The following is a 23,484-nucleotide window of genomic DNA, read 5'->3' on the forward strand; positions in this document are numbered from 1 at the left end:
CTAAATGCCATCTGAAATTTTCATCTAAAATTAGGATTTTTATCGGGCTCATATATTTATATTCAGTTATTTCACTTTAATAGCCTGGAAAAGGACCTGCACATCACAATTAAAGTAAAATGACTCAACCTAAGCATAGGACCTTGATAAAAATCCTAATTTTAGATGAAAATTTCAGATGGCATTTAGAGGTTTTTGCATCTGAACTCTTCATATATCAGTGTTTGAGCAGCACAAGGACCGCTCGAGTCAGGTAAACATTCACAACCCTGCGACGCCTCACCATGGCAACCGCTCTGTTTACTGCTCGTTTCTACAGTAACCATATACAGTCTCCATTCAGAACCGCTTCTTTTTCTTTCTGTCGTTAAATTAAAACATCGTTAAAATACACGAGCAGGACACTACATCATCATTTACTAATAATAATAACACAATATAATAACAATAGCACTAGTAAAGCGCTTCAGCAAACAGCGTAAAGGTAAGATTTGGTGTTCTTGAAGCAAGTCTCTTATGTTCACCAAGGCTGCGTGTATTTGTTACAGCGAGAACAGTAATATTTTGAAATATTACTACAAAATAAACATAAGTGTTTTCTGAGTGGGCTATGTTTTAAAATGTAATGGATCACGGTGCTTAATTAACGTGTTCAGCATGATCCTTCACAAATCATTCTAATGTGTCGATTTGCTGCTCTAGAAATATTTCTTATAATTATAATAATGTTGAAAACTGATATATTTTTGTGGAAACCGGGCTTCTTTGATGAATAAACAGCGCTTAATTGATGTTGAACTCTTTAGTAACATTACAAATGTCTTTATTGTCATTGCCCAGTCTGAGTTCACATTTGTTTGTTTGTGAGATTTGGAGAAATGTAGCATTGCATCACTTCCTCACCAGTGGATCCTCTGCAGTGAATGGGTGCCGTCAGAATGAGAGTCCAAAGAGCTGATAAAAACCACAACTATCAAGTGAAAAGTGTTTGTCGGAAACAAATTAATCATTTGGACATTTTAACCTCTATTGCTTCCGGTTAAAAAATATATATATTTTTGCTTTGTCCAATAAAAAAGGTCAGCTGGTCTGAATCAGGAGTGAAATATGCACAGATCAAGCACTGTGGAAACAGTCGAAAATGCTACATTTCTCCAAGTCTGTTCTGCTGCAGAAATAAACGTACTATCTACACACATTGCCTGGTCTTTCAGCTGCACTGCTGTATGATATCATGGAGCTGGTTTGGTTGTGACCGCTGCTGTGAATCCTGCAGAAGCGGATGGATCAGGCTGGAGTGTGTGAGAGCTCAGAGCACTGGCTGGAGTCGAGCGGTCTGGAGAGATGTGGACTGTCTCTCTCTCACCTCCTGTCACTCTGCAGCACTGATCCTGTGTACGTTCACACAGCTACACACTCACTGCACCCGTCTGCACAGAGTCTAGGATGATCCCGTTACAACTAACAAAGCTGTCAAAAAGTGTATTGCAGATTTGTCTGGCACAGGTTTGTGTCGTCAACAACAAACTCCTCTCACGATATCTCTTCAGAATGATTCACGTCAATTAGTTTGGTTCTTAGAAACCAGGTGTAGAATTATAATTACCTGCTGTTCTCAAAAAAAAAACCCAGGAAACCAGAATGCAAGCTCAATACTTTAGCTTTATGAAATTATAAACCATGCTTTTAGATTTGATACACGCCACTATTTGACAGAAAGCTACATTTAAGGTAGTGTTGTGGGGCTTCTTTTACAGTAAGAAAAGCACAACCTTATGCAAAATAAATGTGCTTAACAGTGTTGAATGTGCACTTGTACTTAAAATTACAGGATATTGCTCAAGATCTGTCCTTGGACGTAATATAATATTAATCAAATTAATTTTACTTAGAAAGATCACACTTTCATGACTGTTTCTTACATTTCTTAATTTCTTAAACGTTTTATTTAAAAAGAACATTTTAAAACATTGTTTCTCATCATGCTTTAAAAAATACACTTATTTTAATGTTAACTAAGACTAATTAAAGCACTTGTACTTGATTATAATTGTAACCGTAGTGTGTTATTTGATATTATATTAAATTTTACTATAAATGTTTTAAATTATCATTACAAATGTGTAACTACAAATATAATGAAAAACATGACATTCAAACTCAATGGAAATGACAATAAAGTATATTTTTTAAATTAATTCTTATGCATTTGGCAGTACACTTTCTTTAACCATATATCAATGACACTAAGTATATTCTTTACGTAGTATATTATTTCCATAATAAGTACTGTTTTTAAAAGCATGTGCCAAGGCATAAACATTTGAAACTATGTTTTGCATAAAGAAAATAAAGCCTGTTTTTAGATGATCGTGTTGTTGTGTGTTATGACTGTAACCTGTCAGTTAGTTTAGTCACGATTAATAAAAAGTGCTGCACTCAATGAGTAATGCTTTCAGTGCAGTGCATCAATGCTTTTAACACTCTCGTGTTTTCATGTGCAATTGTTGGGTCCAGATAATTGTATAATACAATCAATGTGAAACGAGAAATGTGTTTAATTGTCATAAATATTTTAATGATATAAAAATGTCTTATTAAGGCCTTTCTTTATGCAAAACATTGCCTTTTTCGTTTGCATTTGGTGAAATATAAATTCTTAGTGATGTTTTCCAACCAGTACCAGACTGTAAATTGTGTTCTCTCTCTCGCTCTCTGTGTGTGTGTGTGTGTGTGTGTCTGTGTGTGTGTGTCAGCTCTGAGAGAGGAGACGGGGGGAGCAAACAGATGCAGATCAGCAGTGAGTCTCTGGCAGACTTTGAAGAGCAGCTTTACATGTGAGCATCACCTCCTCCACTGCACAGTCACCATCTCTGTGCTGCTGAACACACTACTGTAGATGTCACAAGCCTGTCCAAAAACATTGAATTAATTACATCATATGACAAAATACACGACTGATGAAATGAAGCACAATCATGTGTGCAGTAAATTACTGAAAAGACACAGGTGGCTTTAGAAGTTAGTTTTATTAAACCACTGACAGATCATGGGTTCAGATTTAATGTGGTAATCTTATAACACTGTTTTTTTAATATAAAACCCCAAATTGCATTTCTAATTGAGGTGTTTTTTTGTAGGGCCATTGAGATGTACCACGATCACATCAAGTGGCTCAGTCAGGGAAGCAGGAAGGTGATGAACCTGTGATGAATCTGTGAGATCTTCACAGAGCGTTGGTGTCCTGACTCCTGTGCTGGTTTGCTCTGATCTGTCAGGTGTTTGGGCTGGTGAACGGGTCCCGCGTCGGGGTGCTCATCGACACGTCTGATCTGAACTGCTCTACAGAGAGACGAGCTGATCTACAGCGAGAGCTTCTAGTAGGATCCCAAATGAGTCATTGCTTTAGCTGCATGATTTATTTATTCATTTAATCAATTGCATTTGTGGTTTCTTTTTACTTGCACCGTCAAAGACTCTCATTGACGAGCAACTGCGCTTCAAAAAACAGCTGCATCTGCTGTCCTACGGCTCAGAAGTCAGCAGCCTTTGGGACGAACCACAAGACACCTGTCCACTGAGGTGAGTGACACTGTCTCCACACACAGATCACACACAACTCATTTGATTTTCCAAAGTTTTATCTCTTATAGATGGCTGATTGATGATATGCAGTGTTATTCTCCGAATACGGACAGTGATCATGTAAGCCCTGCCATCAGCCGTTATTCTCATTAGGATGTGTGTTTAGAGAGACTGCTTGTTTTATTTTGGGTTTGTCATGAGGGATGAGTGGGCACATGTGAGAACAGTTTGTACTTGTAACAGATGCCAAGAAGAGCCGAGGAGAGGATGAAGGGGCACGGGGAGATGAGCTAATGAGAGGAGGCCGTGCTTCTAACACACACTTAAAACAATGTTTCAGCCTCCCATCATTCACAATGAATTATTCATGAAGACATTTGTGTTTGAAACATGGTGATGAAACGACTGCTGTCCTTATAACATCACAAGTGACTGTGGATGGCCAGCAGCTCACATGAACTGATTTCAACAGAGCTGACATTAGCTTATTGTGAAGATAATAGTGCAGGAGTATCTGTAGATACCTCATTTATCTGCTCCAGACACGTCAATGTGTTCACCTTCTTGAAACAATCAACCTTTAAGAATCTGCTGATCTCCCACACTAACAGAGCAATATTGTGTGGCCTGATGAGTGTTGGGCAACATGTGTTTAACTGTGCTTGCTGACACAATGTTAACTCGCTCTCACGTGTTCGTGGACTGACTTTGACCATTAAAATAGCAGTTATGCGCAATGAACTTGCATATTAGTAAACAGGATGCATCACTTCAGGTTCAGGTCTTTTTCACGTGCTTTCGTTAAATACAGAGTGTTTTTGCAGTATCAGTTACAGTTCTCAGTTCATTCTGCTGTTAGCGATGTTTCCAAGAAGTGGATGCAGTGAGACCTGTGTTCCTGTTCGGCAATGCTTCTTTAGACTATGTTTAAAACAAAGACTCTTGGACAGCAGCACAGTACGATACCCAGTCTTCACGCTGAGAGCTTGATGCCCACGGAGGCAGCTCACTAGGTTTTATAATACAGCTCCAGTGTCTTTAGTTATGCTACATGTAAAGAACCCTGACTGAGTCTGAAGTGCGAGGCTCTCTCTGAGTGAACACATGCTGTCTCAGGCTCAGACAGGGCTGTGCGTGGGTCATGCAGCTGCGGGCAGGGGGAGGCTGTGATCTCCTGCAGGCGCTTCAGAGGACACTGACCCGCTCAGAGCTGGACACACTGCTCATCATCCTGGGCTCTCGGTGAGAGATCAATCACTGTTTCTTGACTTAAACTGAGCCAGCAGCCTTGTCATTTCCTTTACGTTCACAGCCGCCTTTAGACATATTCACAGTCCATTTTCCTCCTCAAATAGTTTGTGTTATAATTGGTAATGTCTGAGGAGATGAGGTCTATTTCCTCTCCCAGCATAACAGAGCACAACAGAGGGGTTACAGAAGTAATAATCCTTCTCATTTTCTCCATGGAGAAACTGACTTTAAGTGATAACATATAAAGTTTTCAAGACAGATCCACCATGAATTGTGAGGTTATTAAATGGTTGCTATATTCGTCTGTAAAGACAAAAGTATGGATGTCTGTTTCCACCACTGAATAAAAAATAAAACAAGATAATTGTGACTTTATATCTCACAATTCAGACTTTTTTTCTTAGAATTGTGATCATATTTTGCAATACTCTGACTTTATAACCCACAATTTTGTCTTTATAACTCGCAGTTGCATGTTATAATGTCAGAATTGCGAGATATGAACTCTCAATTCAAGTCAGAATTGTTTTATTTATTTTTTATTGGTGGAAATTAGCAATTTGGAAATATAGATATCTCAACAGGCCTCTCCTGTGAAGCATTGCAAATCACGTAATCTAAATCTTAATTTTGTTCTTGACTCATTACTCTGTATCAAATAAATCGAAAGAATACTTTGGAAACAAGGCAGCTGAGAATGTGTGGTCACCGTTTGCAGTTTAAATGACTGAAGCGAAGTTCAGGAACTTTATAATGATGATCTCTTCCAGCCCTGATCAGACCGTAGATGTTATCTGTGATTGTTTAACTCAAACCCGAGTGCCTTGTGTTCATGCGGTCGCCTACAGCTGCAGCAGTCCAGCAGCCATTGTGAGTATCACCACAGACGCTCTTTAGAGGACCTTGCTCATTACTGTGACTGACTGATGTGTCCTGTCATAGGAGACTGTGAAGAAGATGGCAGAAGTTTCTGGGGGGAGATATCACCTGTTTTCTGCTGCACTGGTAATCTGGAAAAATACCTATATATATATATATAATCTCTTAAACTGAAAACAAATTGAAATTAATTAGTGGTGACATATAGTATTCGGACTCTGAAACCACTTAAATCATGAGACTTTTATTCTATTAGAGAACAAAATACAATTAAAGTGACATTTATTTTGTCAACCACACATTTCAAGCAAAGAATTATTTACAAAAAAGAGATTCTAGTAGACATAATGTTCAAAAAAGACAAAAATCATTTGGATACTTATTGCCTAAGAGGATCATGTTGATTCCTAGAGAATGAAAATCAATGAAAATTCATCTTCCAAACACAAGTGAAGATATCCCTCCCTTTAAAAGTCCATTCAACCAAAATGTTAAGGCTTCAGAAAGTTTGTAAAATTGTCTTAAAAGTCCATATGAATTAAGTCTTTGAAGAGACACAATCAGCATGACTGAAGTGGGAAAACCAGTGAGGTTTATTCTTTTTTTTTTTTTTGAAGACAAGTGTAGTTAGCTGAAGAGAAAACCTCCTACAGTTGTTGACTGCAGATTATAACCGCTTGGAAATGTTGTTCTAATGACCTTCAGACATTTTTGTGTGCTGTCAGTGTTCAACTACTTCTTGGGACCACTTTACCTCATCAAGACTGTAGGAAGATCTGTGTGTTTGTGTGATAGGGTGTAGTGGACAGCAGTACAGACGTCGATCTGCTGTGGGCGGAGATTAAAGCAGCGCGCAGTGTTCTTACCCAGATCCAGAGCATGCGTCAGGGTCGACTGGGAGACGCAGCTGTCACTGTTGATGCAGAGGTGATCCTGCAACATTTACACTCAAATCCTTCTGTACACTATTACTGTGTTAGCAGAGGGATCATATTTTACTGCAACAGCTCCTGATGATGGACCCTTGTGAGAAAAAGAAGTGCCCTTAATTCTACTGAATGTGCACTTGACTTGTAGTGTGCTTCAAATCATAAAGTCTATTTAGAATAAACTGTACTTGTAAGTAATATCAATGAAAGTGTACATAGAGAGTACTCATGTGACTCTTTTGCAAGTGCACTTTGTATTAATCTTAGATTAATTACTTGATATTACATTTAAAGTTAATATATTTTAAATGTTCTGATTTGGAACTTCATTGTTACATGTGTTTTTACAAAAATGGTTTAAAAACATGTCATACAAGTTTTACAAGAAATGAGTGTAAGTGTGTTTACCCATAACGTAAATGTTACATTAATATACAGTTAAGTGTCTGAAGATATTACATTAAGTTCACACTTAAGTATACTCTTTTAAAGTTTTAAAGCACGTTATTTCTGTAATAAGCACTCTTTTTAATAGTATGCTAAATGTACTTCTTTTTCACAAGAGTGAATGTTAATGCTGCATTCATGTACCCTTAGAAATACTAACATAGTGTATGTCCAGTAAAACATGGTATTGCTATGGTACATGTCTAAAGAATATAGCAGTACCATGGCACTTTTGGTTTGGTGAAAGTGAGTTTTCTACCAGTTTAGTCCTGTGATACATCCTATAATGTTATGAGAGCTGTAAACTCTGACTTGTCTTCTTTCAGTTGTCACTTGAGTCTTCACAGGTCTGCTCAGGTCTGGACAGTCTGACTCTTTCTGACTTCAGTCCTGTACGTCCTGCTCTCAGTGCTCCACTGTGTGTCCAAACCACAGGCCCAGCGCCCACCAGCTCCAGTCAATGGCTGAAGAGCCACGGCCTGAAGGGTATCTGACAGACCATGCCTTTTCAATGTCTGATAAGAGAATATCAACATTACAGTATATTACATAACATACAGTACAACAGTATTTACACCCCAATTCACTTCTGTAATGTTAACAATACTGACGTATGTGACATTATTAAGAGAGCACAGTCTGAGAATCCTACACACATATTTGCATGTGTCAGTGTATATCCTGAGTAAGTCTCTGATCAGAGTGGTTAGTCCTGGCTAACAGTGGTGTTCATGCAGCTCAGAAGCTGGATCTGTATCAGCTGCTGGCTCCTAATGCCTACTCTCCACAAGAGACGTTTGTACCAGTCCTGGGAAAGAATGTTTCCTCTACAGTTCACGAGGTGAGGAACACGTCCAGCATGATTCCCATCTGTTCAACTGTACAGCAGACTTACTGAACTAACTCGGTGTGCTTGTCTGCAGCGGGTCATGGTGCAGTTTGAGTGGCATGATGGGACACTGAAGAATTTGCATGTCCATCTACCATCACTGCAAAAGTACCAGGTACGTTTTAAACCAAAAACTCCATATGCCATACGTAGACCACCTAGAAATCATATCAAACCAGCTGCAGTCCTTCAAGCATTGTAAGTAATGTTAGCCATTTTGCTAACCTGGCTACAATTGAACTAAAATGACTAAAACCTAATTAAATGGATTTTGCATGTTTGTTTTCACCATCTGTTAAGAATCTGTGTCATTCTGTAGTCTTCTCTTTGTTTTGTCATGCAGAAGCGACTCGTGGGTGCTGTGCATCTGTTTGAAAGGAGAGTTGAGTGGCTGAACCGGACGGGCAGCCAGCAGATATGGGGAACCGTGTGTGAACAGAGGTGAGAGCCTTTAGATAGTATAGATATGTTTCTATCATTTCGACAGTACTTGTACTTCTTCTCTGTCTTTCTCCATGCAGGGTGCAGGTTCTTCTGGACATGTCTGGGATGAACGTCCACTACCAGCTCCATCTCCAGCATGCCATCCGGACACTACTGCAGGAGCAGCTGGCTGATAAACACAGCTTCAATGTCATCGTGTAAGTCAAACACACTCATCTGTAGTGTGACAGGTTATGAGTCCCTTTGTCATTTAGTCCCAAAGTCTCCTGTGCCTTTCTCTCTGGAAGGCATTGTAAAACTTCTTACTTTTATATACCAGTCAAATATTTGAACACAGTGATTCCACCAAAACATTTAAGCTTTAAAGGGGTCATCTGACGTGGCTTAAAAAATCTTTGTGTTTTTGGTGTAATGCAATGTGTTTATGCGATTTAAAGTTAAAAAAACATATAAATTTTCCACATAGTGTACATTATTGTTGCTCCTCTATGACCCGCCTTTCTGAAACGCATAGATTTTTTACAAAGCTCATCGGTCTGAAAAGCGAGGTGTGCTCTGATTGGCCAGCTATCCAGTGCGATGTGATTGGCCGAATACCTCAAGCATTACAAATGAGGCATTTGTAGCATCCAGTGGAGATATAATTACTGATTATAATGACTTCTACTGTTTTTTTACAGTCCTCCATATAATGTGCTGCACACATCTGAATATTCGTGTTGAGCTGTTCTGGAATGGATACAAAAATACAACTCAACCACTGATTTCTAGTCGTGTCCTCTTCTGGAAGAACAAACAAAGTAGCTTCACTTTCACAACGAAACACACAGCGTCTCCACGACATGACAGCAGCAGCCTTCTTTCTTTGTGTGAACATTTGGGCGGCGTTATGCAAATCTTCCCACACAGTGACGTAGACGTGGGGGCGTATTTAAACGAGGTGTTTTAGGAGGGCGTGGACGAATCTTAACTTTTAAACAGAAATTCTCTTTGGGTTTAAGAGTTTAGTCTTTGCAACTGGGATATTATCTATTCACGAACAGCTTGTAGCACTCCAAAGAGAAAGGAAAACTTGGAATCGCATCACATTACCACTTTACCACATTAAAAAGTTCATACAGACATCACAAAATGCAATCCATATTTACCAAGCAGTTGAAATGAAAACCAAAGAGGTTTGTTCTTGCTTTCAAGCACATACAGTTGAGTTGCTATTAACCACATCTGATATGCATTGATCAAGTGCTTAAGTGTGAATTAAAGCCCAATTTAAATCCAAAGGCTTGGATTTAAGATTCAGATTACCGTTCAGATGTGAACCTACAGTTCAATACAGGATGCACCGAATGGAGTTGCTTTACAGAATTACTACAATGAGGAAAGATGGCTTTGATTTAACATTTAATTCCCGTACATCCATTTGTTTTTTCATATAGTTTTGATGGTGATAGTTTTGATAGTTTGGTGATGTTAATCCTAAAATGTGAACAATAGCAAAACTAAAGAATAAGTAGATGTTTCCAACATTTGAATGGTAGGGTATGTATGTGATTTCCATCAGGATACCAGAGAGTCCAGTCTGGTCTGCAGAAAAAGGAACACTATTAAACTAGCATTTGCATCTGTACATTAAATGGATGTCTTAATACATTAATATTATTTGAAGCCTGCGCAAAAACGCTCACATAAATGCAAATGATGAACTTTATCTGTGTGGCACTTGCACCAGAGCAGCAGAGTTCAGGTACAAGCAGGAATGGAGCGGTTATAGGGAGTACTGAGACTTATCTCGATACACCGGTCGACTTGTGGTCCAGCTGTCAATCCCACATTTAGAGACCAAGTAAATAAACTAAGATTTTAATAGAAGAAACAATTGTGACATCATCTGACCTGCCTGTTTAAGCTGCGGCGGTGGATCCTGGCAACAGAGTCAATAGTTTGGAAACATTAATAGATCTACATATATATGAATTAGATAATACAGCAGGCAGTAGTTTTTATATATTTTAATTCCTTTGGTACAAGTGTCAGGCTGTGTCCATTTGCTCCTGATATATATCAGAGTACTGTGGTATTAGCACCTGATGACTAGCACGCTCTCGTAATAGTACAAGCTCTTCATTGGCATCTGTGAAGGAACCTTTAACAAATATAGAACCTTTCCTTTTCACAACAGAGTTGAAACGTTCTTCAGATTCTTTAGAAAAACTGGTTATTTTAAAACCCTGAAAGGTTCTTTGGGTACCGAAAATGATTCTTCTATAGCACCACTGTGAAAAACCCCCTTTTATTTTTAAAAAGGGTACATTAAATGGGTCCCTACAGATGGCCTTCCAACACAATGCCTGTACAAACACATCATGTTCATAAAGAGCTTTTCAGAAATCAGTGCTGGTGTTCTTTATTAATAGCTGAATCATATTTGCATCATCACACAGAGGAAATGAAGGCAGTGATGGGCCAGTATAAAGCCTCTGAGCCATTTATCGTCAGTCTTCAGCAGTTGTCTGCTCCTGTTTTAGCACAGTCATCATGAGCGATCTGATCTACTTTAGTCTGGCAGAAATAGAAGTCTTGATAGATTTGCCCGGGAGCGCAGCGCACATACCTGCTCTTAATACTTCAGAGCAGCTGCACGGCTCCTCTCCAGAGCGCTTCATCAGACGTTACCTGTTATTAAAGTCCTCTCAGTTTGTATAGTGGAGCCACATTAACATACACAGATTGTCAATTATTAAAAGTGTCATTAATGTTCTTAAGATTAATGTAAAGATGTATTTCCATCACTTGATGGTTTATGTATGGAAAGTAAATGTGCAGGATTGAAATGAACAGCCACTGACTGTGAGCTTATATGAGGACCCTGACATAAGGTTAATTTTAATGTTTATTTTAACCATTCTTTAAAATTGATAATATTTGATTCTATATATTATAACATATTATGAGTAACATGTCATCTGTGGAGTTCATTTCCTGTTTGCTCTGTGTGATCTTGTCCATCACAGTTTTGGATCAGATGTCAAGTCGTGGCAGGAGAAGATGGTGCCCTCCACCCATGAAAACCTTCAAGCTGCGTGGCTGTAAGAGAGACCAGGATGTGCTTTTGACCTCACAGTCTGTTGTTCTCTCGCTCATCTTCTGTTCGTAAAGTCCTTTGTTAGTGGTGTTTGCTAAGGCATCCCTACTGCTATCGCTCATGCTGCACTACCAGATCAGATTCTGATCTAAACTGAGTAAAATGACTGAAATAACATGTATCAAAATGTATCTCCAGAAGAAAAAGCCTTAAAGTACTCCATCCGTTTTACGCGGTTCACTCTGTGTTCACTTAGTCTTACTCCAGTTTAGTTGTGTATTTCATTTTAGAGATTGTTTTTGCTCTCAAGTTCAGTTTAAGTTCATTCCCAAACAGTAAATCTGTGCAGCCTGGGTGCATCTCCTAATAAAGCCTGTTCTGCTTTTCAGGGTCTAGAGTTTAATTGAAGCCTCAGAGAAATAGTCTTGTAACTTTCTGAGTGTGTGTGTGTGTGTGTGTGTGTGTGTGTGTGTGTGTGCGTGTGTGTGTGTGTGTGTGTGTGTGTTCAGGTGGATTCAGGCACTGGAGTGTGTCGGGGGTCGTAATACTCTGGCTGCTCTACGGTGCGCTCTAGAGGAGGACGAGCGGGACGACTCATCCCTAACTCGAGGCCTGTACCTCCTCACCACCGGCGTGCCAGATCAACACATGGTGAGCTGTTCATGTGAATCATTAGCAAGCCAAGGTCCTGTCACATGTGGTGCTCAGGATGTGGATCTGTAGTCTAGTAGCTGTCACGTTTCTTGTGGCCTTCACTTATTTTGTCGAGTTTACAAGAGCACTTTTTAATAAGTTAATTGGGTTGCATTCTTTGGAGTTAGAAGATTTAAATAAAAAACTATTCAATGCAGCCCAATGGAAGATTTTTTAATCCAAATAAAAATTTGCTTAAAATGCACTCACCATCAGGCCATCCATGATGAAGATGTAAATGAGTTTGCTCTTTCATTGGAATAGTTTTGGAGAAATCACTTGTTCATCAGTGGATACTCTGCAGTGAATGGGTGCCGTCAGAATGAGAGTCAAAACAGCTGATAAAAACATCACAGCAATCCACTTCAGTCCATCAATGAATGTCTTGTGCTGTGTGTTTGTGATGAACAAATCCATTACTAAGATAATTCTAATCTTCGAACTGTTTCTTCCGAACAAAAGATTAGTCTTCAGTAATATTGCTTTCTCCAATAAAAAGTCATCCTTTCTGAATCAGGAGAGTAATATGCACAGTCAAATACATCTCTAAACAAATATGTCAGATGTGGGAAGACAACATATTTTAGCCAAAAGCGATGGTTTAAAGTTAAAATGCCTTAAAGAGCCACACAGATGGGAAATCCAAAATTACCTGTATTACAGTGTATGATGTAGCTGTCCATCAGTGTAAACAATGTGCAAAGTAATTAAACCAAAAAGTACACGATTTATAAAGTTATTGGCTTCTAAAGTAAGGAGTCGACTCTGAATCGCTGAAACGAGTCGTTATAGATTTCAAATCTTTTGCCCATCTCTATGTACGTCACTAGGAACACTTTGCATAATAATCTCCGCCTACCGTGTTGAGAGAAATGGAACTCTGACCTGCACCCCCCCCCCCCCCTCCCACACACACACACAGACGCTCTGGTTGGTGTGAGAGCATCATGTCGAGGAGACAGTGTGTTTTTAATTGTAAAGGCAAGTTCGTTTTATTTTCACTGCCAAAGAATGAAGATCAGAAGAACCAATGGCTAAAATTTATTTTCACCACAATACCAGAGCAGTACAACAAATCCCTTTTGTTGTGTTCACAACATTTCACTGATGACTGCTTTTCTAATCTCGGTGAGTACAGTGGGATTTTCAAAGCGTTTGGCCATAAAAGATGGTTCATTACCAATTTTATTTAGACCAACAAGCATCTCCGAATCACAACACGAAGTATGATTATGAAGCTATGTGTCTGTTTTCGCCTGTGCGCTGATCGTCATGTACAAACACGTCATTAAAATGAAGTGTAACTCCGTGAATACTCAACGAAGAGACATGAGAGAGATATCTATAGAACGCTTGACATGTCTACTTTAAAACAAAACAAGTGCTGCCAAAAATATTCTGTTATAAAGTAATCCATATGATAACAACGCGATGTCTGTTTTTCATGTCTCCCTTCATTATATCTAATGTGACCACGCCCCCGCGCTGAACGCTCTATTCAGATTCAAACTGAAGTGCACATCTTGAATACACTCACACAGAAGAAAAAGCAGCGAGACTGTTCAAGTTTTTTATTTTACTGTTTGCTTCGCGGTGAGAGGAATAAGACATAATTCACCCCAAACAGATGCTAACGCATAGTTTACCGTGGAGGTGTGTGCGGAACAACCAATCCAAACTGACTATGTCAGTTGACCAATCAGAACACAGTATGCTACCGAAAGGTGGGGTTTAAGGAAACTGAATCTTTTGAACAGCTTCGCGCGAACCGTTTGGGGATCTCTGAGAATTGAGGTAATTTTAAAATGATATTTTGACAAAATGACAAGGTTTGTTAACCTTGGATGGATTTAAACCTAATGTACAGGACTTATAAACAGTGATGGGAAGCTTAGAATTTTCATCTTACTGGCTCTTTAACGATGGATGTTTCTTGTTTTTTTGGTGTTTTTGTTTGGAGCCCACTTGAGACCTTTTTTTTTTTCTCATAGCACACAATTAACTTTATTATATAAAGTATCTTTCTTTGTGTCATTGTCACATGGAGGATTCTGAAGACCTTTGAGACAAGGTTTTATTTTTAGTGTTCTGGCATGTTGAACTCTTATATAATGACCGTGCAAGCCGCTGCTGCCCTCTGCTGTTCAGAAATACAAGGTGCAGTTTCTGTTTTTTGACGTAATCATCACATTTTTCTTCTGCAAGCTAATATCAGAAAGCAGTCTCAGTGTTTTTCATCCTCTCATCCTCAGGTTTCTGTCACTGCTTATGTGTCCGAGCGCTGCAGCACAACAAACCTGAATCTCCACGTGTGCCTGTTCACCGGAGAGGAGGACACCGCCCGCTGCCCTCCGCCCCGTTACACCACCCGGACCGAAACCGCCCGGGCTCTGAGCGGCCTGGCACACGCGGGCAACGGACGCTTCCTTTGGATGACTGAGACTGGTGAGAGGAGACTGAATGAATGAATGATGGGTGACAGGGAAGATGGGAGGAGAAGAATTTAGATTAGGTTTTAGTTTAGATTAGGATGGACTGACAGTTCATCTTTCAGTTTTATATCGTTGTTCAGCTTTCGAGACAGAGTCCCTAGAGCTGCTGTTTTCTTGAGCTCTGGATGTTGTGCTGCTTTTGTCTGTCATGTGTACAACACATGGTGCCTGAACCCACTAAACTTACAACAGGAAGTGTGTGTGTGTGTGTGTGCAGTGGAAAATATGAGCCTCTGCCTGGTCTTTCCCTGCAGGCATCGTGGAGAGTGATGACATCAGTGCCCTGATTGGAGAAATGGAGACGGCCGTTAATTATTATCAGAAGGTGAGTTCAGAGCAGTGCATTCTGGGTGCTTTTCTCACATGACCTTTATGTGACCTGTGTCCACGGTGTCTAAATAATTCATGGGAACCAGAAGAAAAGTTTGAAACGCCTGCAAGAAATGATCATTGTTGATGTTAAGAAAGATTGATCCAGGTCTTTGTGTTCTGAACATGTTTCATCTCTTCAGTCAAGTCCAGTTACTGTTGAAGTCTCAGTGAAATCATATTGTTCAAATGGATTTCTAACACTGTTTCATGTTGACTTTATATTACCTGCATAACTGTACTGCTTCATACACTGGACTTTTTTTCATTCATTGTTTCTTTCTGCAGTGCTCTGAATTAGTGGACTCTCTGATCCAGAAGGGCTCTGACAGGGGTTCAGGAGAAACAAGTAGCCCACCCATCAAACCCTGGGCCTGGACACACACAGCACAACTGCCATCTCCTCGACCCACATCACTCAGCCTGGCTAGACTGGTCAGATCACTCTCTTCATCTCAACATCAGACATCTTATAACCCTCTAAACTGCTCTTTTAAATCTGTCCATGTTCATTCAGCCCCATGTCACTCCAAACCTGTAGTTATTTCTTCTGCTGAACACAAAAGAAGATATTCTGAGGAGTGTTGATAAGCAAACTTCCACTGTATGAGTGAAACATACTGTCTGGAACAACAGGAGGGATAACTGTTGATAACTGAGGGATAACTGTTGAGGGATAACTGATAACAGGAGGGAATAAATGATGACAGAATTTTCATTTTGTTGAGAATTATGCCTTTACAGAGTTGTTAATAGGATGTGTTCATCATGCTGTATGCCGTGAGCAGGAAAGCAGGCAGAAGAGCAGACTGGCACAGAACAGCTTGACTTGGAGGCCGAACAGCTCTAAAGCAGTTATCCCAGCAGGTGTGAGGACTCTAGTTATTAGAGATCAAATACCAAATGCTCTCTCTTTGCCATGCTAACTGATTCTAAATGCATTATAAATAGATTTACATTTGCTTTATATTGCTAAAGATAACGTAACTTATTCTGTCCACGTCAGATTCTAAAAGCACGTCACTAGCTGGGTTTCCATCCAAAGTTGCAAATTTCACTTATGCGCAAAATTGGAATAAGGCACAAAACATTAGCGAACAATCACCGTTTCCATCCAGCGAGTCAAAGAGAACAAAATGGTCACTTCCTGATAAATTGCCACTATACATCACTTAAAGGTCCCGTTTTACGCGCTTTTTTGAAGCTTTGATTGTGTTTACAATGTACAATATAACGTGTTCATGTTTCGCGTGTAAAAAAAGTATTTTTCACACAATTCACCAAACTGTATACCGCTGTTTTCACTGTCACAAAAACGGGCTGATGACTTCCTTGTTCTATGAAGCCTCTCCTTCAGAAATACGTGACGAGTTCTGATTGGGCCAGGGGTTCCTGTGTTGTGATTCGACAGCAGCTGAGCACACGCAGCCCTCCTGCTAACGTGATTGGGCTAGAACGCACGTGTTGGAGATGTACTTATAGTCACAGGAGCGTTTTTACTGACGAGATGCGCATGAAAATCTCATTTGTTTTTTTGCACAGCCCTAACATCTAGTTAACAAAGCTAAACAGCGTTGCTCTTTGTGTAGTAAGTTACAGAAACTGTTAAATGCACCAACTTAAATAATAAAATACACTTACCATAAACAGCGCCTTCTCCAGACAAAGAGAGTAATCTTTGTGGAAATCCGGCATTAAACTGATTGAGAAAGTTGTCCTCAGCAACCTGTCCTCAGCTAAATGTGCTGCACATAGTTTTACATGTGGATTATAATTTTCGGGAACCGAGTTAAACATAAATTGTAACCATTAATCTCCAAGTACAGCGTTCCTGGGAAGCCCAAACAAAGGTGATTGTTCTCTGAGATGAAAATAACAGCGTTTCAACGACATGGCGACAAAAACAAACAACTCTTCCTTCTTCTCCGTCGGAGCGCAACAAGGCCACGTCCCCTGTTTGTGAATTCATGTGGGCGGAGGTTAGTCGAAAAACTGTTTTAGTGACGTCATTACTGCAGGAACTGAGGGATGTAGTCCAAAAGGGGCGTTCGTTGTAGGCAAATTCTGTTAAATCAAATATCTCGCTTGGCATTGAACTTTGAGCTTTAGCATTTTACAGATATTATTTATACTCTAACAACAACATTACACACTAACTAAAGTTTAAAACATGGGATCACGAAGAACGGGACCTTTAACAAAGTAGGAGAAGCTACAGAAGAACAAAACTTTCATATATAATGAATGACTTGCACCTCAGAATGAGCAGATGAAACACAATGAATGTACTTATTGATTTGGGAGGTGGATGCTGCTGTTTGGGAACGCAGTGTTTTACAGTGCTGAGAGGAAATTATACAGAAATACTTTGATCACAGACTTTGCTCAGGCATTTCCAAATGACTGCTGGTTAGTCTGAATTTACCATCCTATAGCGCAAAAATGCACATGGATGCACATGGAGGAATTTATTGGCAAAATACATTTCCATCCAGCATTATTCACATTAACTCTTTTTCGCACAAGTCAAAACCCCACCTCAAACGAGCTTAAAACCTTGTTGTGAATTAAGGCATTTTTATTTGAAATTCAGCGTTTCCATCACTCGATTCTGATGTGTGACTTCAAAAAGTGCATAAACACAGGCTGATGGAAACCCAGCTATAGTCTTGACTCAGTCTAAAACATCCTCTGATGCCTCTCAGACTAAATGCTGGACTATTTATCTGACCCTCAGCTGATATCCGCACACCAGCAAGGCCACCGAGGTCTGCGGACCAGAGGAAAACCAGCGTGTCTCAGTCTGTCTTCTTCATGGAGGACGGCAGCTTGGGTTAGTGGACATGCCATAGCCAGAAACATACACACATGAGATCCACACGTATGCATTACTGGCTCATATTGAGTCATACAGTCATGATTGTCCTATCTAGGTGTTGTCTTCAAGAAATATCCAAAACCAAAGAGTGTGCGCAAGACTATCACCACTGTTAAACTACCAAAACATGAAGACATCTGTTCAACTAAACAGGTGCCCATCCAGAATTACACACACGAGTCAACAGTGGAGCAAAGATTCAATGTTTCTGTGATTGTTTCCTTTAAGTGGCTGAAAAGGTTTGGCGTCAAGACTCTGAAGTTGGACCTTCACAAACTGATTTCTGGACCTGAATGCTGCCATCACAACAAACTGGTGCCGTCCGTCCAGAAGAGAGTGTCTGCCAAATACTGTGACGTATTCCCTAGAGTCCAAATCAATGTAAGCACAGTGCCGTCTGACATCATTCTGAACATATGTTTTTACCGTGCTGCCATATCTCTTAATATTGATCCCAGGGCGCTGTGAAACACTTGCACCTGACTCCTGGAGAGTTAAAGCAGTACCTCAGTCAGACTGAGAAACTCATGCAGCGATACGGCCAAAGACTGGAGTGGTTACTGACAGGTACAATACATGTGTCCATCAAAACAACGGTTAAAGTGTACGACTCTGTTCCAAAACATACGCCCAGGCATCATTTAAAGGGATACTACACCACAAAATTAATCACTTACTCCCATGTCGTTCCAAACCAGTAAAAGCTTTGTTCGTCTTCAGAACACAATTTAAGATATTTTGGATGAAAAGCGTGTTGATAGGATCCTTGCAGCATGAAGGCAGTGTAAAAAGTACAAAGACTGCATGGACGCTCACCAGGTTTTGGGACAGATCCCGTTTCGTCTGGTTTTCCTGCCATGTGAATCTTTATGTGTGTGAGCAGGCAGCAGGCGTGTGTTTGGATCGGTGCTGGAGAAGACGGTCTGTGTTCTGCTGGATGTGTCTGGATCTATGGCTCCCTGCCTCCCTGAGCTCCAGAAGGAGCTGACTTTACTGATCTGGGATCAGCTGCGTGCCAACAGCGTGAGGTAAACTCTGTTTTGCTCTAGACTCTAGAGGGAGGTATACAAACCTTTTACATTCTCACATATCTGTGTTGACAGCTGTCTCCGTGACTGATCTGTGTGTGTGTGTGTGTGTGTGCGTCAGGTTTAACATGCTGGCTTTCTCCGGCGAGGTGCGGATGTGGCAGCCGGTGTTGGTTCAGTCCACAGAGGAGCTGTGTGTGGAGGCCGTGCAGTGGTTGAATCAGCTCAGCACACACGGAGCGTCCTCCACACTACAGGCTCTGCAGGTACTCTCAACAATACTCACAATAACTACGTTTGTATAAACCGTTATTACACGGCTCCATGAATAAACGTGTGTAGCCCTCTGCTCTGCACTCAGCTCTTCTTGTGTTTGTAAGTGTGACTGTGTGGAGTGTCTTTGCTCCAGACGGCCTGTGGCTTCGCAGATGCTGTGGGTCTGTATCTGATCACTGATGGGAGATGTGACTCCAGCCACGGTCGCATACTGACAGAGATTGAGACTCGGAGACAGGAGAAGGACTTTAAAGTCCACACCATCGCAGTCAGCTGCCATGACAGGTGAACTCAGAGTCTGCTTTGGATGTGAACGTGGCCAGTTGTATCAATCCTTCGTCAAGAAGATTTCATATTTATTATCGGCTATTCAGACTGCATATCAAAAAACTAATTTTACACAGTTGTCTTATATCAGAAAACCCTTTACTGAAGTTTCAGCAGTGGTGCAGTAAAAGTATGTGTTACAGTTTGTGCAATAGAGTGATTTTAAAATCTGTTTATCATTTCAATCATTTTAAACAGAGCATGCAGTGAGTTTCTGAAGAGTCTGGCCCATAAAACAGGAGGACGATTTCATCAGGTTCCTGAAAACACCGATCCTGCTCTTATCAGAAAACTCCTGTCAGATCCGTGCAGTGCGGTGTGTTGATTATAAAGACAAGTGCTCATCGTTTCTTAAATATCTGACATATTCTAGTGCATGAGGATCATTATGAATTGGTTTGTAGTTTTCATTGTTCATTGTTATAAAATGATGTGCTGATTCTTGTATGTCCTGAATCAAAGGACCCAGTGCTTCCTAAATGTGAGGGGGATGATGTTAGGAGACTATCTGAAGAGATTGAGAAGCTGAGATTGTTCCAGAAGCAAGCTAAAGCTTTCAGGTTTGTGTTGACTCAGTGCTCATGCTGTGATTCTCAGGCCTGGTGTTGCTGTGTAAGGACTGCTGTTATTATAGACTCATTAAGATGGTGATTTGGGTTTTTTTCGTAGGGAAACTATTTTGGAGTCGAGGAGCCAGAAGGGAACATAAAAGTTGATCTCCACGCTTGATCAAAAGCTTTGTTTATTCAAGAATAACTCTGGCGAAGGCCTACATAAGGTCTAATGGAAAATAATGTGTTAAGAATTAAATATGGCTTCATAATATTTTTGAAATAGATATAAAAATCATGGTTAAAAGAAAAAGAAAACGTTTTATGTGTAGCATTAAATTTTTTTTTTTTCTAATTGTACTTCATGAGCAGCAACAAAAAGAAAGTGTAAAAACAAATGTATTGCCAATGTGTGTACAATGTAGCATCAAAACAGTGGAAGGAAAAGCAACTTATTTGTATTATTGAAAAATCTATGAGGAAAAATGTATTATGTAAAAATGAATACACCAAAATATATGCAAAATATATTTAACGGAGTGCATTTTGAATATATATTATCAATATATTTTACTGACATACTATATTGTCTTTTCTGTGAACATTTGTTAAAAGACTATTTTCTGTCCTTGGATAAACAATAAAGCTGTTTAAATTTGAGTTTGAAAATTCCACCGCTTCTATGATGTCACAGATATTTCGGGCACCTCCAACAGACGCTATCAGAGTCTGGCTATAAATCCTGGCATTTCTTCATCATGAGAGTAGCTCTGGTACATGTGCACACCCTGGGTTTATATGAATGAATGCTTCAGTTTAGATCAGACTCGGGTGGAATGGAGGGGTTAATCGTCAGAGACACCCATGGCATCTCGTGAAGTTAGAAAGAGGGCAAAAGGGGCATGTGTCATTACATCAAAGTAATAAAATAAAATGATTAACCAAATTCTTGTTATAGCAGTGACAATTGATAATAATGCATTCATCATTCATTCATTCATTCATTCATTGAATCAAGCTTGTGTTATGAATAGACTATAGGTTGTGTACATATAATAATTGCAATGTAGTTTCAATAACAAGGGTTTGCACGTTATATTAATGCTTCTGAGGACACATCCTCTTGTTAACCTGTGCTATACACCCCCTGACCAGCACAGGTGTCCAAGCTCACAGACTCACCAAATTTATTTTATCACATCCCTCCATTTTATACAGATAGCTCCAATAACATGCATCAAATCCACTTCTAAACTCAAAATAATGAAAAATACCTATTTAATATTTATTTTTTAGGTGAAGGGATGGATATGCACCTGCACCTAATGGTACTAACTGCATCATGCTACTGCAGTGAACTGTAGGCTACATTTGACCTTGAAGTGTATAAACTGCTGCATAAACTTTACGTCGTGTAATGTTTTGTTTGTGCATTAAACGTGTGCTTTGTGTAGTCCTTTCATGTCAATTATTATCTTTGTTTAATAGTGCACCGAAACGATTGTGTATGGTCGAAATTACAATAAAATACACTTGGACAAAATCCCCTCTCAGCGTGTAATTTGGTGAGTCTGTGAGCTTGTACACCTGTGCTGGTCAGGGGGTGTAGCACAGGTTAACCAGGAGGATGTGTCCTCAGAAGCATTAATATAACGTGCAAACTCATGTTATTCAAGCTAAATGGCAATTATTATATGTAGGCCTATACAGCCTGTCTTTAAAAAAAAGGCATAAAATATATTCAATTCATAACATAAGCTTAACCTTAAAACAACTAAATAAAATTAATACCAAATTCTTGTTATTGCAGTGACAATTGTTAACCAAATTATGTATAAAAATAAGCTTTTTTGTTTATTTATTTTTATGTATTTGCTCGTGTGTGTATGCACTTATTAGGATCTTTTTTAGTTATTGTTGTTCATGCAATCATTTACAATAAAAAAGTGTGTTACATTGCAAAAATGTATGTTTATTGTTATTCGCTATATCGTGTTATTTGCGCAAGAAACGATTGCGAAGTTCAACAAGTTCAAATAAGACATTTTGTGCATTTGGTTAAGGTATTATTCTTTATTTTTTACTTCTTGTTTTTATTTTTATTTAATATTGTGAGATTTCAATTGAATGACTGAATCGTTGAAACGAAGAGCTGCTCACCTGATTGGCCAGCGCCAGGGTTCTAGTTTGCTGATTGGCTGCTGCGCGGGTCTCGCGCGCTCAGGTGAGGCGCAGGTGATTGACAGATGCAGCACATCATCAGAGACACTCGCGGGGAAGGAAGCACGCGCTGCACACATATGAGCACTGACTGACAGGTAAAAACAAACCCGTTCGCTTTTGTTTTAAACTTGAGCAATTATGAAGTAAATAAAGTGTGCAGGTGCAGAGAAAGCTGGGACATGCACATTTAATGACGTTTGAATAGTATCAGTTACAGTTCGCATTTATTTGTATTTCTTGTTTTTTCTTTCTTCTTCTTCGATAGTTACATATAATGAAAGGTGTACATAAATGTATTATTTTATTGTTGGTATATCAGTATTTGAGAACTTTGTAGGCTATAATTTCCATTCTGGGTCACACTTTATTTAGCAGAGTTCATGTTTCCACGTAATTACTAATTACAGAGTAATTTTAATTAACTGAATGCATTTGGTGTGTAATTATGTCCTTGTATCTGCTTGTAATACTCATTCTTGTTATCAATAAGTAATGAATAGTAACCTATAATGCTGTAAAATAAACATAAAAATCTGAATTGTATGTAACTGTAACTATAGAAATGAAAATATTTTGGTGTGTGTGGTCTATAGTATACTGACACAAAAATGTCTTTATTTATTTATTTATTTTGTTCTGTAATTTCTTTGTATTTGCAATGTTTTTTTTCATACATACATTTATAGGGTTTTTTTTAAACCATGAAGGAACTAAGACCCTTTATGGCACAATATTCATAAAAGTTTCACATTATGTTAAATCATAATTTGCAATCTAACTTTAAAGATCATATCAAGGTTAACTTGGAGTTCTATTCGATTTGTTCTTTTATTCATCATAAAAAAGGTTCTAAAAGTTGTATTATTATTATTTATTAAGCTGTTGTTGTTGGTTTTTTGAGCAGATGTGAAACCTTCTGAAAGAGGTAAATAGTTTATTTGAAACATGTTTTTTAATAATTATAATCTCTCATATGTATGACTTTCTTCTGGGGACACAAAAGTAGATATTTCTAAGAAACCTATTTGTTTATTTGGCCATGTAAAGAAAGCTCAAGGTATCCAGTGTTGCTTTGGGCTCCACTGGCTTGAGTAAATTATAAAAGTATTATATATATATATATATAATGTATTTATAAGAA

The 23,484-nt window shown here is 39.2% G+C and overlaps 1 protein-coding gene across 2 annotated transcripts; it reads left to right on the plus strand.

Moving 5' to 3' along the window:
- The first annotated feature begins 322 nt into the window (after window positions 1-322).
- On the plus strand, window positions 323-22,045 carry vwa3a (von Willebrand factor A domain containing 3A). 2 transcript variants are annotated; one of them, XM_052540526.1, is made up of 31 exons: window positions 323-484; window positions 1,215-1,395; window positions 2,757-2,837; window positions 3,141-3,195; window positions 3,279-3,380; window positions 3,476-3,582; window positions 4,702-4,827; window positions 5,607-5,706; window positions 5,779-5,841; window positions 6,511-6,642; window positions 7,418-7,577; window positions 7,829-7,932; window positions 8,015-8,095; window positions 8,324-8,421; window positions 8,502-8,621; window positions 11,436-11,510; window positions 12,016-12,157; window positions 14,452-14,644; window positions 14,946-15,016; window positions 15,349-15,495; window positions 15,849-15,927; window positions 17,798-17,893; window positions 17,994-18,091; window positions 18,167-18,319; window positions 18,397-18,505; window positions 18,822-18,966; window positions 19,088-19,232; window positions 19,376-19,527; window positions 19,768-19,885; window positions 20,032-20,129; window positions 20,239-22,045. In XM_052540526.1, exons 2-31 carry the CDS (start codon window positions 1,283-1,285, stop codon window positions 20,276-20,278), a joined length of 3,303 nt encoding a protein of 1,100 aa, XP_052396486.1. In that variant the 5' UTR covers window positions 323-484; window positions 1,215-1,282; the 3' UTR covers window positions 20,279-22,045. The 2 variants fall into 2 exon arrangements, 1 of the variants encoding a protein (XP_052396486.1); XR_008150378.1 differs by lacking the exons at window positions 20,032-20,129; window positions 20,239-22,045 and having other exon boundaries at window positions 19,347-19,527.
- Window positions 22,046-23,484: the final 1,439 nt, after the last annotated feature.

The sequence above is a fragment of the Carassius gibelio genome, chromosome A3, assembly GCF_023724105.1.
Source record: "Carassius gibelio isolate Cgi1373 ecotype wild population from Czech Republic chromosome A3, carGib1.2-hapl.c, whole genome shotgun sequence".
NCBI lineage: Eukaryota > Metazoa > Chordata > Actinopteri > Cypriniformes > Cyprinidae > Carassius > Carassius gibelio.

Excerpts from the sequence above, each read along its gene's own strand:
- vwa3a (XM_052540526.1), top strand. The coding sequence starts at position 1,283 with ATGGATCAGGCTGGAGTGTGTGAGAGCTCAGAGCACTGGCTGGAGTCG. Across the intron at positions 8,622-11,435 it reads CACAGCTTCAATGTCATCGT|TTTTGGATCAGATGTCAAGT; the intron begins GTAAGTCAAACA and ends TGTCCATCACAG. Across the intron at positions 15,928-17,797 it reads TAAAGCAGTTATCCCAGCAG|CTGATATCCGCACACCAGCA; the intron begins GTGTGAGGACTC and ends TCTGACCCTCAG.